This window comes from Enhydra lutris, unplaced genomic scaffold (assembly GCF_002288905.1).
Source record: "Enhydra lutris kenyoni isolate GAN:26980312 unplaced genomic scaffold, ASM228890v2 scaffoldscaffold85, whole genome shotgun sequence".
NCBI lineage: Eukaryota > Metazoa > Chordata > Mammalia > Carnivora > Mustelidae > Enhydra > Enhydra lutris.
The window spans coordinates 7,106,138-7,119,586 of NW_019154169.1; the positions used below are offsets into that span (position 1 = coordinate 7,106,138).

Genomic DNA, 13,449 nt, shown 5'->3' on the forward strand with positions numbered 1-13,449 from the left:
GGGGAGTCTGCTTCTCCTTCTCCCACTGAGTCTCGCCTCCCTCTCATGCTCTCTCTTTAGCTTGCTCTCTGTCTCTCCAGTAAATAAGTAAAATCTTAAAAAAAATTTTTTTTTATTTTTAAGTACTCTCTACCCCCAATATGGGGCTTGAACCTGCAACCTGAGATCGAGGGTGTCACTCTCTGTGGACTGAGCCAGCCCAGCACCCCTGGAGTCTTTCAGCTTGAGGACTTCTTTTATAATTTACCAGGCAGATGAGCTGGCAATTGATTTCTCTGTTTATCAGGGAATATTTTTATTTTGCCTTCATATGTGAAGGATAGTTTTGCTGGATAAAGAATTCTTGGCTGGTGGTTTCTTTCTTTCTGCACTTTGAAGATATTCCATACCTTGTTTCAAAGAAGAAGTCAGCAGTTAATTATTCAGCAGTTAATTATATTGATGTTTTGCTTTATGTGATGAATCCTTTTTCTCTTGAGATGTTCAAGGTTTTTATCTCACTGACTTTGAGCTTTCTGGATAGGAATGTCTTTGTATTTACCATACTTAGGGCTTGTGGGGCTTCTTAGATGTGTAGGTAAATTTTTTTTCATCAAATGTGAGGAGGGCGCCTGGGTGGCTCAGTTGGTTAAGCGACTGCCTTCGGCTCAGGTCATGATCCCAGGGTCCTGGGATCGAGTCCCACATCGGGCTCCCTGCTCAGCAGGAAGTCTGCTTCTCCCTCTGACCTCTCTACTCTCATGCTCTCTCTCTTTCATTGTCTCTCTCTACCTCTCAAATAAATAAATAAAATTTTTTTTTTTTAAATGGGAGTTTTCAGCCATTATTTCTTTAAATCGTTCTTCTGCCCTTTTCTCCCCTCTCTTTCCAAAACTCTCGGTGCGCACATGTCTGTATGCTTGATTCTCTCCCAAAGATTTCGGTATGGTGGATATCCTTATGCATTGAGCTGGGCAGGAGGATGGCAGGAGCCGCAGCCAAAATGCCCCGGATTCCCTCATTTCTCATCTAATGTGCAACAGCTTTTCAAGCATAGAAGACTCTCAGATTGTCATACGCTGTTGGTCCGTTGCCAGAGTGCCAGAATGGTTATTTTGTCAGTCTTGTGCTTGGGGGGAGGGGATTTGCTGGTCTCCTCATTTGACTGGACCCCCACCCTTTCATGTTGTTAAATTGACCTTCACAAAGCATTTATTGACTCAAACCCCAAAGGCATTAATTTTCTCATTAAATGTGTCTGACTTGAAGTGGAATTAGAATTTTATTTGAAAGTTTCAAATTTTATTAAATTTTTTTTAAAAGTCACTTTGTGGGGCACCTGGGTGGCTCAGTGGGTTAAAGCCTCTGCCTTCAGCTCAGGTCACGATCCCAGGGTCCTGGGATCGAGCCCCGCATCAGGTTCTCTGCTCAGTGGGGAGCCTGCTTCCTCCTCTCTCTCTCTGCCTGCCTCTCTGCCTACTTGTGATCTGTCAAATAAATAAATAAAATAAAAGTCACTTTGTCTCAGGGAAGTAAACAGCTGGGTCCCCAGCAGCTGGGTTCCGGTTAGCAGTGTGCGGTTCACTGTAGCACGAATGCCAGGGGAATCCAGCATTGGGGATAGTGAGCTGTGGTTTTAGACTGGGTTAGCAGGAACGTTGTCTGATATGTATTGTAGTAGGTACTCCAAAAAATATTTGAATGAAAGAATTCCTTGGCAAGCTGTATTTTAGATTAAAAAAAAAAAAGTTACAGAACAATATATTAATGCGATCCCAGTTAAACATACAGTTCTCCTCCTCCCCACAAAAAAGTTCTACCTCCCTGATCATAGTCACAAGTATATTTGTAATGCATAGGGAAAGGGAGAGGGCGTGCATGTGAGCGAGACAGCGAGCAAATTGTAAACCATGGATCTCTCTAGAGAGGGGCAGGTAGGACCCCCGCCTTCAGCTGTGCAGGCTGTGCCCAGGAGACGGAATCTTGGGATGCATCCACCCACAGGTGATTCCCACATGTGCTAGAGGGCATTTCTGGGGTGGGACTGGGGGCCTTGTGGGCGACTTCCCCTTCTCTCTGCTCAGGCTTCCATACTGGAATTTTCCACAGCAGCAGTGTATTTGTATCTCTCTTATGTGAAGGAACTTTGTTGTTTCCCAAGAGTAAATTTAAACCGATTGCTTTGGGGAAATGTGGAATGGATTCGACTGTTTATTTCTCTTGTTTTTACTCTGCAGTGACATGAGCTCGCGGGCTGGCTACCCTGCTCAGGTTTACAAAACTGCCAGCACAGAGACTCCTCAGCCCTCACAGCTGGCCCAGTCCAGCCCCTTCCAGCTCTCCGCCTCCGTCCCCAAGTCCTTCTTCTCCAAGCAGCCCATACGCAATAAGCACCCCACGGGGTGGAAGAGGACAGACGAGCCCCCGCCACGGCCGCTCCCCTTCACTGACCCAAAGAAGTAAGTGCTGGGACACCCAGCGAGGGGCTGCAGGGCCTGAGCCAGGCGTCTCTGGGTCGGGGGAAGGAGGGCAACCCCTGCCTGGCTCCTTCGGCAGGGTGCCATGGGTACAGCTGTGGACAGAAACTCTTAGTTGGACATGGCCTTCAAGGAGCTGCTGAGCAGGAGATGGGATTTGGGGCAGGCGGAGCAGGATGGAGGCTGAGGAAGGAGAGGGGATGGCTTCAGGACCGATACGCTTAAAGGGGAGCAGCCAGGGTTGGCTGGCAGACTGAATGCGGGCGGAGAGGAAGGGCGAGGTTGAAGAACACCCAGGTCCTGTAACTGGAAGGGCAGACTGGCCTTGAACTGAGATGAGGCCTGAGTGGGGAACAGGCTTGGTTGCGGGGAGCCCCCAAGTTCATTCCCAGTTGGTTTGCGTTCGCGAGGCACAGAAGCTGTGGAGGAGGCACTCGGGTCAGGAGTCTGGAGCTGAGGGGAGAGGTCAGGCTGGCGAGGGCAGGTGGGGTGTCATCGGCACAGAGGCAGAGGCTGGAGGCACACCCACGGCCAGGAGTGTGGGGAGAGTGGAGGGGGCTGTGCAGGTCGGGCAGAGGGAGCCCTCAGGGTCCAGAGTGTAAGGCAGAGCCCGGGCAGGTGTGGCGTCCTCGGAGCCCAAGCTGATGGGCCATGAGCTGGCATCGCTTTGAGCCTCATAGAGGTCTGCGAAGGGTACAGGAGAGAAGTGTTGGGCAGAATAGGAGGAAACCATGTGCTCAGCTCGTTTGAGGCATTTTGCTATAAGGCAAAAGAGAAGAGAGGAATATGCATTAGGGAAGGATTTCTGTTATAAGTTAGAAGAATGTGGTATCTCACATTTACTGAGTACTCACTGTACACCAGTCCCGGTTCTCAGCTCCTGGTAGATGTGAATTAATTCCCCGAGTCCTACAACAGCTCTGTGAGGTGGACCTGTTATTCACCCCATTTTACCCATATATCACAACAGCTGATAAGGGATAGAACTGGTTCTGGGGGAGGAGGGATTCTGCCCTCCTCCCTCTGGTTCTCTGTAACGTCTTTTGTGACCTGGATAAGCCGTTCAGATGCGTGGGTGACCCAGAGCTCAGAACGAGAAGGTTGGGCGAGAAGTGGGTCCCTACAGACGTCGGCAGGCGAGCCCGGAGAACTCACCAAGAATCCAGTTCATAGACGTCACTGCTGGCCCCAGGCTATGAGCCTCTGCTCTCCTGATCAGAACTTCCTGCGGCTTCCCCCACTCCCAGGATGGATGACCAAGGCACACGGGTGGCACCAGGCAGTAGAATGGCCTGTGCTCTGCCCATACCCTGCACGACTGGCCTCTTCTCCCCCTGCCCTCTCGTCCTCCCGCTCTGCCCCTCACTGTCTCTACTCCAGTGCCCCCGGCCTCTGCTGCTCCTCCCGCTTGCCAAGGCCAGGCCAAGCTCTGGGCCATTGTAGGGGTTCTCTAATGCCTGGAGTGTTCTTCCCCCGGGTCTTACAGCCATCTCCAGGGAGCGGGGGGCTTGTTACGATGCCACCTCCTCGAATGGGCCCTCCTGACTGCATGTATCCCTCCATCACCCTGTCACTTTTCTCTGTTCCCCTGGAAAGCAGGCACCACAGTCTTGGTCACAAGACGCTTGTAGGCTTCTGGTGCTCTGGGTCCTCCTTCGGTGAACACATGGGCCACACATCTCGCTTTGATCTCACCGCAACCCCGTGAGATACTGCAAGGCCCCCAGTTTTTAGGGTGACCAGAGGGGCAGGCCCCGCGGACCCCGTTAGGCTCTTCCACGTGGTGGCTGTCCTTCCCCCTTGTGCGTGCTAGGGCTGCCCTCACAAGTGCCGCAGACCCAGTGCTCAACTCCAAAAAAGGATGGTGCCGCAGTTCTGGAGGTCAGACATCCAAGGTCGTGGTGCTGGCGGGGTTGGTTCCTTCTGAGGGCTGAGGGTGATCTGTCTGCTCGCCCAGCGGTTGCTGATTTGCAAACCACGTATGGGATTCCTCGGCCTCTAGATGCATCTCCCCATTCTCTGCCTTCATCTTCACATGGCGTCCTCCCTATGTACGTGTCTCTGTGTTGATATCGCCCCTTTTTAGTAGGACATCAGTCAGTGGATTAGGGTCCATCCAAATGGCTTCATTTTGCTTTGGTTACCTCTATAAAGACCCTATTTCCAAATACGGTCACTCAGATACTTAGGGTTCGTGTTTCAGTATCTTTTCGGGAGGGACCCAAAGCACCAACTCTCAGGTTTTTTTTTTAAGACTTTTTTATTATATATATACACTTTTTTATTAACATGTAATATATTATTTGTTTCAGGGATACACATCTGTGATTCATCAGTCTTACACACTTCACAGTGCTCATCATAGCATATACCCTCCCCCATGTTCATCCCCCAGCCACCCCATCCTGCCCACCCCCCTCCACTCCAGCAACCCTCAATTTGTTTCCTGAGATTAAGAGTCTCTTACGGTTTGTCTCCCTCTCTGGTTTCATCCCATTTCATTTTTCCTCTCTTCCCCCATGATCCTCTACTTTGTTTCTCAGATTCCACATATCAGCAAGATCATATGGTAATTGTCTTTCTCTGATTGACTTACTTTGCTTAGCATAATACCCTCTAGTTCCATCCGTGTCATTGCAAAGGTAAGATCTCTTTTTTGATGGCTGCATAATACTCCGTTGTGTATATATACCACATCTTTGTCCATTCATCTGTTGGTGGACATCTAGGTTCTTTCCATGGTTTGGCTATTGTGGACATTGCTGCTATAAACATTGGGGTGCACCTACCCCTTAGGATCACTACATTTGTATCTTTGGAGTAAATACCCAGTAGTGCAATTGCTAGGTCATAGGGTAGCTCTGTTTTCAACTTTTTTTTTTTTTTAAGATTTTTTTATTTATCTGACAGACAGAGATCACAAGTAGGCAGAGAGGCAGGCAGAGAGAGAGAGAGAGAGAGGAGGAAGCAGGCTCCCCGCAGAGCAGAGAGCCCGATGTGGGGCTCGATCTCAGGACCCTGGGATCACGACCTGAGCCGAAGGCAGAGGCTTTTAACCCACTGAGCCACCCAGGCACCCCTGTTTTCAACTTTTTGAGGAACCTCCATGCTTCTTTCCAGAGTTGCGTTCCCACCAACAGTGTAGGAGGGTTCCCCTCTTTCCTTATCCTTGCCAACATCTGTCATTTCCTGACTTGTTAATTTCAGTCATTCTGACTGGTGTGAGGTGGTATCTCATTGTGGTTTTGATTTGTATTTCCCTGAAGCCAAGTGATGTGGAGCACTTTCTTGTGTGTCTGTTGGCCATCTGGATGTCTTCTTTGCAGAAATGTCTGTTCATGTCTTCTGCCCATTTCTTGATTGGATTATTTGTTTCTTAGTGTTGAGTTTGGTAAGTTCATTATAGATTTTGGATACTAGCCCTTTATCTGATATGTCATTTGTGAATATCTTCTCCCATTCTGTCAGTTGTCTTTTGGTTTTTGTTGACTGTTTCCTTTGCTGTGCAAAAGCTTTTGATCTTGATGAAGTCCCAATAGTTCATTTTTGCCCTGGCTTCCCTTGCTTTTGGCTATGTTTCTAAGAGGAAGTTGCTGAGGCTGAGGTCGAAGAGGTTGCTGCCTGTGTTCTCCTCAAAGATTTGGTTGGATTCCTGTCTCACATTTAGATCTTTCATTCATTTTGAGTCTATTTTTGTGTGTGGTGTAAGGAAATGGTCCAGCTTCATTCTTCTGCATGTGGCTGTCCAATTTCCCCAACACCATTTGTTGAAGAGACTGTCTTTTTTTTAATTGGACATTCTTTCCTGCTTTGTCAAAGATTAGTTGATCATAGAGTTGAGGGTCCATTTCTGAGTTCTTTATTCTGTTCCACTGATTATGGGTCTGTTTTTGTGCCAGTACCATACTGTCTTGATGATGACAGCTTTGTAATAGAGCTTAAAGTCTGGAATGGTGATGCCACCAGCTTTGGTTTTCTTTTTCAACATTCCTTTGGCTATTTGGGTCTTTTCTGGTTCCATTTAAATTTTAGGACTATTTGTTCCATTTCTGTGAAGAAAGTTGATGGTGGGGCACCTGGGTGACTCAGTGGGTTAGGCCTCTGCCTTTGGCTAAGGTCATGATCTCAGAATACTGGGATCGAACCCCGCATTGGGCTCTTGCTCAGCAGGGAGGCTGCTTCCCCCTCTCTCTGCCTGCCTCTCTGCCTACTTGTGATCTCTGTCAAATAAATACGTAAAATCTTTTTAAAAAAAGAAAAAATTTGATGGTATTTTGATAGGGATTGCACTGAATATGTAGATTGCTCTAGGTAGCAGCATAGACATTTTCACAATATTTGTTCTCCCAGTCCATGAGCATGGAAAATTTTATCACTTCTTTGTGTCTTCCTCAATTTCTTTCATGAGTACTTTGTAGTTTTCCACGTACAGATTCTTTGCCTCTTTGGTTAGGTGTATTCCTAGGTATCTTATGGTTTTGGGTGCAGTTGTAAATGGGATCAACTCCTCAATTTCTCTTTCTTCTGTCTTGTTGGTTTATAGAAATGCAACTGCTTTCTGTGCATTGATTTTATATCCTGGCACTTTACTGAATTCCTAGATGAGTTCTAGCAGTTTTGGAGTGGAGTCTTTTGGGTTCCACGTAAAGTATCATATCATCTGCAAAGAGTGGGACTTTGACTTCTTCTTTACCCATTCGGTTGCCTTTTATTTCTTTTTGTTGTCTGATGGCTGAGGCTAGGACTTCTAGTACTATGTTGAATAGCAGTGGTGATAGTGGACAGCCCTGCTGTGTTCCTGACCTTAAGGGAAAAGCTCTGTTTTCCCCATTGAAAATTATATTCGCTATGGGTTTTTCATAGATGGCTTTTATGATATTGAGGTACGTACCCTTTATCCCTACACTGTGAAGAGTTTTAATCAATAAAGGATGTTGTACTTTGTCAAATGCTTTTTCTGCATTTATTGAGAAGTCTGTTGCATTTCTTCACACCATCAATGAAGCCACAGGAAGAGAAATCAAGGAATCCATCCCACTTACAATTGCACCAAAACTCGTAAGATACCTAGAAATAAATTTGACTAGAGAGATAAAAGATCTGTACTCTGAAACTGTAGAATACTTAGTGAAGGAAATTGAGGAAGACATAAAGAAATGGAGAAACAGGGCGCCTGGGTGGCTCAGCGGGTTAAGCCTCTGCCTTCGGCTCAGGTCATGATCTCAGGGTCCTGGGATCGAGTCCCGCATCGGGCTCTCTGCTGGGCGGGGAGCCTGCTTCCTCCTCTCTCTCTCTCTCTCTCTGCCTGCCTCTCTGCCTACTTGTGATCTCTCTCTGTCAAATGAATAAATAAATTCTTTAAAAAAAAAAAAAAGGAAAGAAAGAAATGGAAAAACATTCATAAAATGAGTTTGGAAGTTTTCGTTCCCTTTCTGTTTTTTAGAACACTTTCAGAAGAACAGGTATTAATTCTTCTTTAAATGTTTGGCAGAATTTCCCTGGGATGCCATCTAGCCCTGGGCTTTTGTTTGTTGGGAGATTTTTGATGACTGCTTCAATTTCCTTGCTGGGTCTGTTCAGGTTTTTTATTTCTTCCTCGTTCAGTTTTGGTAGTTTATAGTCTCTAGGAATGCATCCATTTCTTCCAGATTGTCTAATTTGTTGTCGTTTCGTTGCTCATAATATGTCCTTATAATTGTTTGTATTTTTCCGTGTTGGTTGTGCTCTCTCCTCTTTCATTCATGATTTTATTTATTTGAGTCCTTTCTCTTTTCTTTTTAATAAGTCTGGCCAGGGGTTTTGATCTGTTCTACTGTTCTTTAGTTTTTATTTCATTGATTTCTGCTCTGATCTTTTTTATTTCTCTTCTGCTGCTGGGTTTAGGCTTTATTTGCTCTTCTTCCTCCAGCTCCTTTAGGTGTAGGTTTAGGTTGTGTACTTGAGACCTTTTTTGTTTCTTGAGAAAGGCTTGTATTGCTATAATACTTTCCTCTTAGGGCCGCCTTTGCTGTGTCCCAAAGATTTTGAACAGTTGTGTTTTCATTTTCATTTGTTTTCCATGAATTTTTTCAGTTCTTCTTTAATTTACTGGTTGACCCATTCATTCTTTAGTAGGATACTCTTTAGCCTCCATGTATTTGAGTGCTTTCCAACTTTCCTCTTGTGATTGAGTTTGAGTTTCAAAGCATTGTGGTTTGAAAATATGCAGGGAATGATCCCAGTCTTTTGGTACCAGGTGAGACCTGATTTGTGACCCAGGTTGTATCTGTTCTGGGACTGTTCCATGTGCACTAGAGAAGAATGTGTATTCTGTTGCTTTGGGATGAAGTGTTCTGAATATATCTGTGAAGTCCATCTGGTGTATTGTGTCATTTAAAGTCTTTGTTTCCTTGTTGACATCTTCTTAGATGATCTGTCCATTTCAGTGAAGGGGGTATTAAAGTCCCGTACTGTTTCTTTGATTTTGTCATTAATTGTCTTGTATAATTGACTGCTCCCATGTTAGGGGCATAAATATTGTTAGGTAACAATTGTTAGATCTTCTTGTTGGACAGACCCTTTAAGTATGATATAGTGTCCTTCCTCATCTCTTATTACAGTCTTTGGTTTAAAATCGAATTTTTCTGATATAAGGATTACTACCCCAGCTTTCTTTTGATGTCTATTAGCATGGTAAATAGTTTTCTACCCCCGTACTTTAAGTCTGGAGGTGTCTTTGGGTCTAAAGTGAGTCTCTTGCAGACACCATATTGATGGGTCTTGTTTTTTTCTCCAATCTGATACCCTGTTTCTTTTGATTGGGACATTTAGCCATTTACATTCAGGGTTAACTATTGAAAAATATGAATTTTTTTTAAGATTTTATTTATTTATTTGACAGAAATCACAAGTAGGCAGAGAGGCAGAGAGAGGAGGAGGCAGGCTCCCTGCCGAGCAGAGAGCCCATTGCAGGGCTCAATCCCAGGACCCTGGGATCATGACCTGAGCCGGAGGCAGAGGCTTAACCCACTGAGCCACCCAAGCACCCCAAAAGATACGAATTTATATCTCTTTATAGATGTTTATGTTTGTATGTTTTAAAGATTTTATTTATTTGAGAGAGAGATCGTGAGCAGGAGAGAATGAGAAGCAGACTCCTTGCTGAGCAGGGAGCCCAGATGTGAGCCTCAGTGCCAGGACCCTAGGATCAAGACCTGAGCCAAAGGCAGACATTTAACTGCCTGAGCCATCCAGGCACCCCTAGATGTGTATGTTTGTATAAACATATCTAAACTAAATATATAAAATATGTCAACATATAAATATATGAAATATTTGGGACAGCACATAAAGTAGTTTCATGGCTTCTTATAATATTTGATAATTTAGTTATAGGTACATTTCTTTTAAAGATTGTATTTTTAAGTAATCTCTGCTCCCAATGTGGGGATCGAACTCACAGCCCCAAGATCAAGAATAACACCTCCACTGACTGAGCCAGCCAGGCGTTTCATACAGATACATTTTTTTAAATCACATGTGGAAGATAATATGTTAATTTAGAACCGCTTTTGTCCACATAATTCCATTTCATAAAGCTGTCTTATTCAGACGCTCTCTGAGCATTTTGGAGATAGTGTCTTTTTCATTGTTAAAGATCCGTCTGAGTCACCTAACCTAGTTTTCCAGAAAACATCATCTTCAAGCTAAATTATTTGAGGTTAAACATACTTTTTTCCCCCCGTGTATGAAGCTGTCACTGACATTTTATCCCAAGGTACAGGGACTCGTTTGCATAACTTATTTACCTACGTATGTGAGTTCCTACTTTACCAAGTACTGTCATAAGCCCTTCACCTACATTGACTCATTTAATTCTCACTGTAGAACAAGGAGATGCAAGTACTTTGCTTCCCATTTTCCAGATAAGAAATACTGAGGTCCAGAATGGTTAACATCACTTGCCCAGTTAATCATTGCAAATACTATGCTTGTTGGTTTTGTGATTTGTCCCCACAAGGTCACCACATATTATGAGCTTATCCCCTGCCCCACCAGGAGTAATTCCCAAATCTGTCTACTTCCTTTGCTTCCCTTGCGGTTGATTTCAGTCAGAGACCTCTAACACATCCCGCAGAGAAATGCAGATGGCCTCATCCAGCCCAGAGGTGCTCCCTTTCCGCCACGCTGCTGGGCTGGGGCTGAACAGACCTGGCCCGTTGATCCTCTGGCGACCCCACTAGAGGGATCTTGTTCTTACCCCCATTTCCAGATGAGGAAACCGAGGCACAGTTAGAAGTACATAGCCAGGTCTGCAGCCAGAAGTGGCGGAGCTCGGATTCATAGCCAACGAGGTAACTTAACAGAGCATCTCGTCATACGAAAGACCCAAGGAGGACTCCTACCCAGGGCAGTGACTCCTCTTTCCTCAGGACAATTTCATGGAGGGGATAGTCTCCTCTGTATTTGGGCACATGCTCTAGCTGATCAAACGACAGAATAAGCCAGTGAAGGACAGAGAATCTGTCTCCCACATCCGGCCCTTCTCTTGCAGGCCTTGGTCAACACCCAGGGAGGGACAGGCCAGCACCTCTGCCTCAGGGGATGGCCACATGGCCCCATTTTGGCCACCTTGTCCCTGGGCTCATTAATTCGTTGGCCTGCCTTCTCCGAGCCATTAGAAGGGCAGAACAGCGTAAGGGTCAGGATGCTTACCCCCACCTCAGGCGTAGCCCCTCAGCTTCCCGCTCTGTAACCTGGGATGCCAGTCTTCCCTAGCTCCAGGGTTCTGAGGACTTGGTGAGTCCATCCATTTGAGCCCCCAGCACTGTGCTGGAGCTGCACACGGCTCAGCAGGTGAGGGCGTGACTGGGCCCACAGGTTTCCCTTCTGACGGGAGGGGCCCGGCAGGAGCCTCGCAGGCTGGGAGGTGGAGCTGGCAGCCCTCAGCCCTCCTGGGCACCGCCTCCTCAACAGGCCAGTCTGGACCGGACTGCAGGGCTGGAGAAACCCCTGTGGGCTGGCGGCCCTTGGGCCACCCTGAGAAAACTGGTTCACCCAGTGCCACTGCAGGGGTGAAGTGAAATCACGTGTGTGAAGGCCGCCCGGGGCCCAGGAGTGACTGAGCACTGGGGACGTGAGCTTTGTCGCTGCTGTTACTACACCTGCACGGCAGGGTGTTCCCTGAGTTATACCACCTGGGTTCGCGTCCCAGCTCTCCCGGCACCGGCACCGTGTGTCAGAACCTCTCGGCATTGCCAGCCCTCACCTGTGGGGTGAGATGATGGTAGAATCAGCCTCTCCCAGCCACCATGAGGAAACGGTGCGGCCGCACACAACACACCAGCCCCATGTCCCCGGGAGCCCCGGCTACCAGGAACCACACACAGCCAGCCCCTCTTTGATTAGGGGTGAATCTTGGGGTGGCTCTGAGCATCTGGCACATGTGGATTCTGAGTTCTCTCCGTTCACCGTGCCTCAATTTCCCAGCCTCAAGAGGGGAAGACAGGAGCACCTATGTCCCAGAGGTGACGTGAGGATTTCAGTGAGTCATAGGGAAGTACCAGTCACTGTTGGCTGGGCTGACAGGCACAGGCATCTTGTGGTTGACACCTGGCATTCTGGCTCCTTCCTTCCTCAGATTTAGGTCCAGCTCCACGCAGCCGCAGAAGGAATCGGAGAAGGCCTCTCCCCAACATCCGCACCCCATAGCAGGGCAGCATCCCCGCAGCCCCGCTCCTGCAGGCCTCTCTCCCAGCCATCCTTCCAGGAATATCTGTCTGCCTCCCCTGCTGTCCGTCCTTGCCAGCCACACTGGCACAGCCCCTGGCCCAGACAGGCCGACAGTGGTGCTAATTAGCTTAATTAACTTGGCCCCGGGGGAGCCGCCCCAGTTGGAGGCCACAGCCCAGAGTCGGCTGGGAACAGGCCCAGCCAAGTCAGAGCTATTGGTCGCCGTCCACCTTTGGCCCTCCTGTCGTAGGAAAAAGGAGTCGCTGTTGTCTGGGACCTTACCGCAGAGAGCCGCCTTTGTAAGTTGTCTGCCTTTGTTTTCTACTGTCAGTGGTGTAATTCCACAACATGGCCAAGTCCAAGTTCAGGCAGCGCAGGCAAATCAGAGATGATGTCTGGTGCTGTCAGGCAGAACCCAGAGAGAAGGCACATCCTTCCGGGTGTTCTCTTTATTTGTATTGTGAAAGGTAAACCATGCCCAGGATGAAAACCAAGCTAGTACCAGGGGTTCGTGGCACAGGCCCAGCCTCTCTCCCTTCCCTGGCCCCCAGCCATCCAGCGCCCCCCCTCCCCAGATACAACCATGGCCTTCATTTCTTCCGCGTCCATCCCAAAGTGTTCCAACCATGACAAGCTGGTGGGACCCCATGTTCTTCCTCCCTCACGCCCCTTCTGTTGGCCAGCGTGGCTCCCCGTCTCTACACGTCTGCCTTTTCCACTTGCTCTTTCTTCTTTGTATTTCTGGGGCGATTCCATATTCGCACAGAGAAGGTGATCTCATCCTTTTGAACCGTCAGCGAGCAGTCTGGTTGTCCTCAGGGGTCATCAGGTTTTCACAGTCATGGGGACCTGAGATCTAGGGGGAAAAGGAAACAGATCAGAATGTATAAGCCCAGTCTGGCTGGTTTTGTTAATCTGGAGTTAATTCTGTTTTAAATGATAGCTTAGAATTTGCCATTTGGAAACTACATCAGGAAATTCTTCCAGAAGAAAGAGAGTAAGAGCAGGTTTAAAAAGAGAAAGAAATGACAATAATAATCAATTTGATGCTCTAAACTGAATTCCAGTGGACTCTTCTCCTGTAGACCAGCCCATGGTGCCCCAAGGGAGGAGTGAGGCCTGCGGCGGCGGAGATGCTTGAGGGTTGGGGCAGGATGTCTCCTGGTGAGCCAGCCTTCCTGCCGGAGAATCCCGAATGCCCCCATCGGAGTGCTAGAGGTCCTAGGAGCTGGCAACGTTAGCACGTGAAAACAAATTAAACAGAGAAGGGAAGAAATACCTG

General features: G+C 47.4%; 1 protein-coding gene across 1 annotated transcript in view; it reads left to right on the forward strand.

Annotated features, from left to right (window-relative positions):
• LOC111161521 (signal induced proliferation associated 1 like 3) overlaps nucleotides 1-13,449 on the forward strand; it is a 227,016-nt gene that overhangs the window by 196,376 nt on the left and 17,191 nt on the right. The window contains exon 16 of the mRNA XM_022525245.1: nucleotides 2,217-2,438. Within this exon, the coding sequence (XP_022380953.1) occupies nucleotides 2,217-2,438 (222 nt within the window). The remainder of the gene's footprint in view (nucleotides 1-2,216; nucleotides 2,439-13,449) is intronic.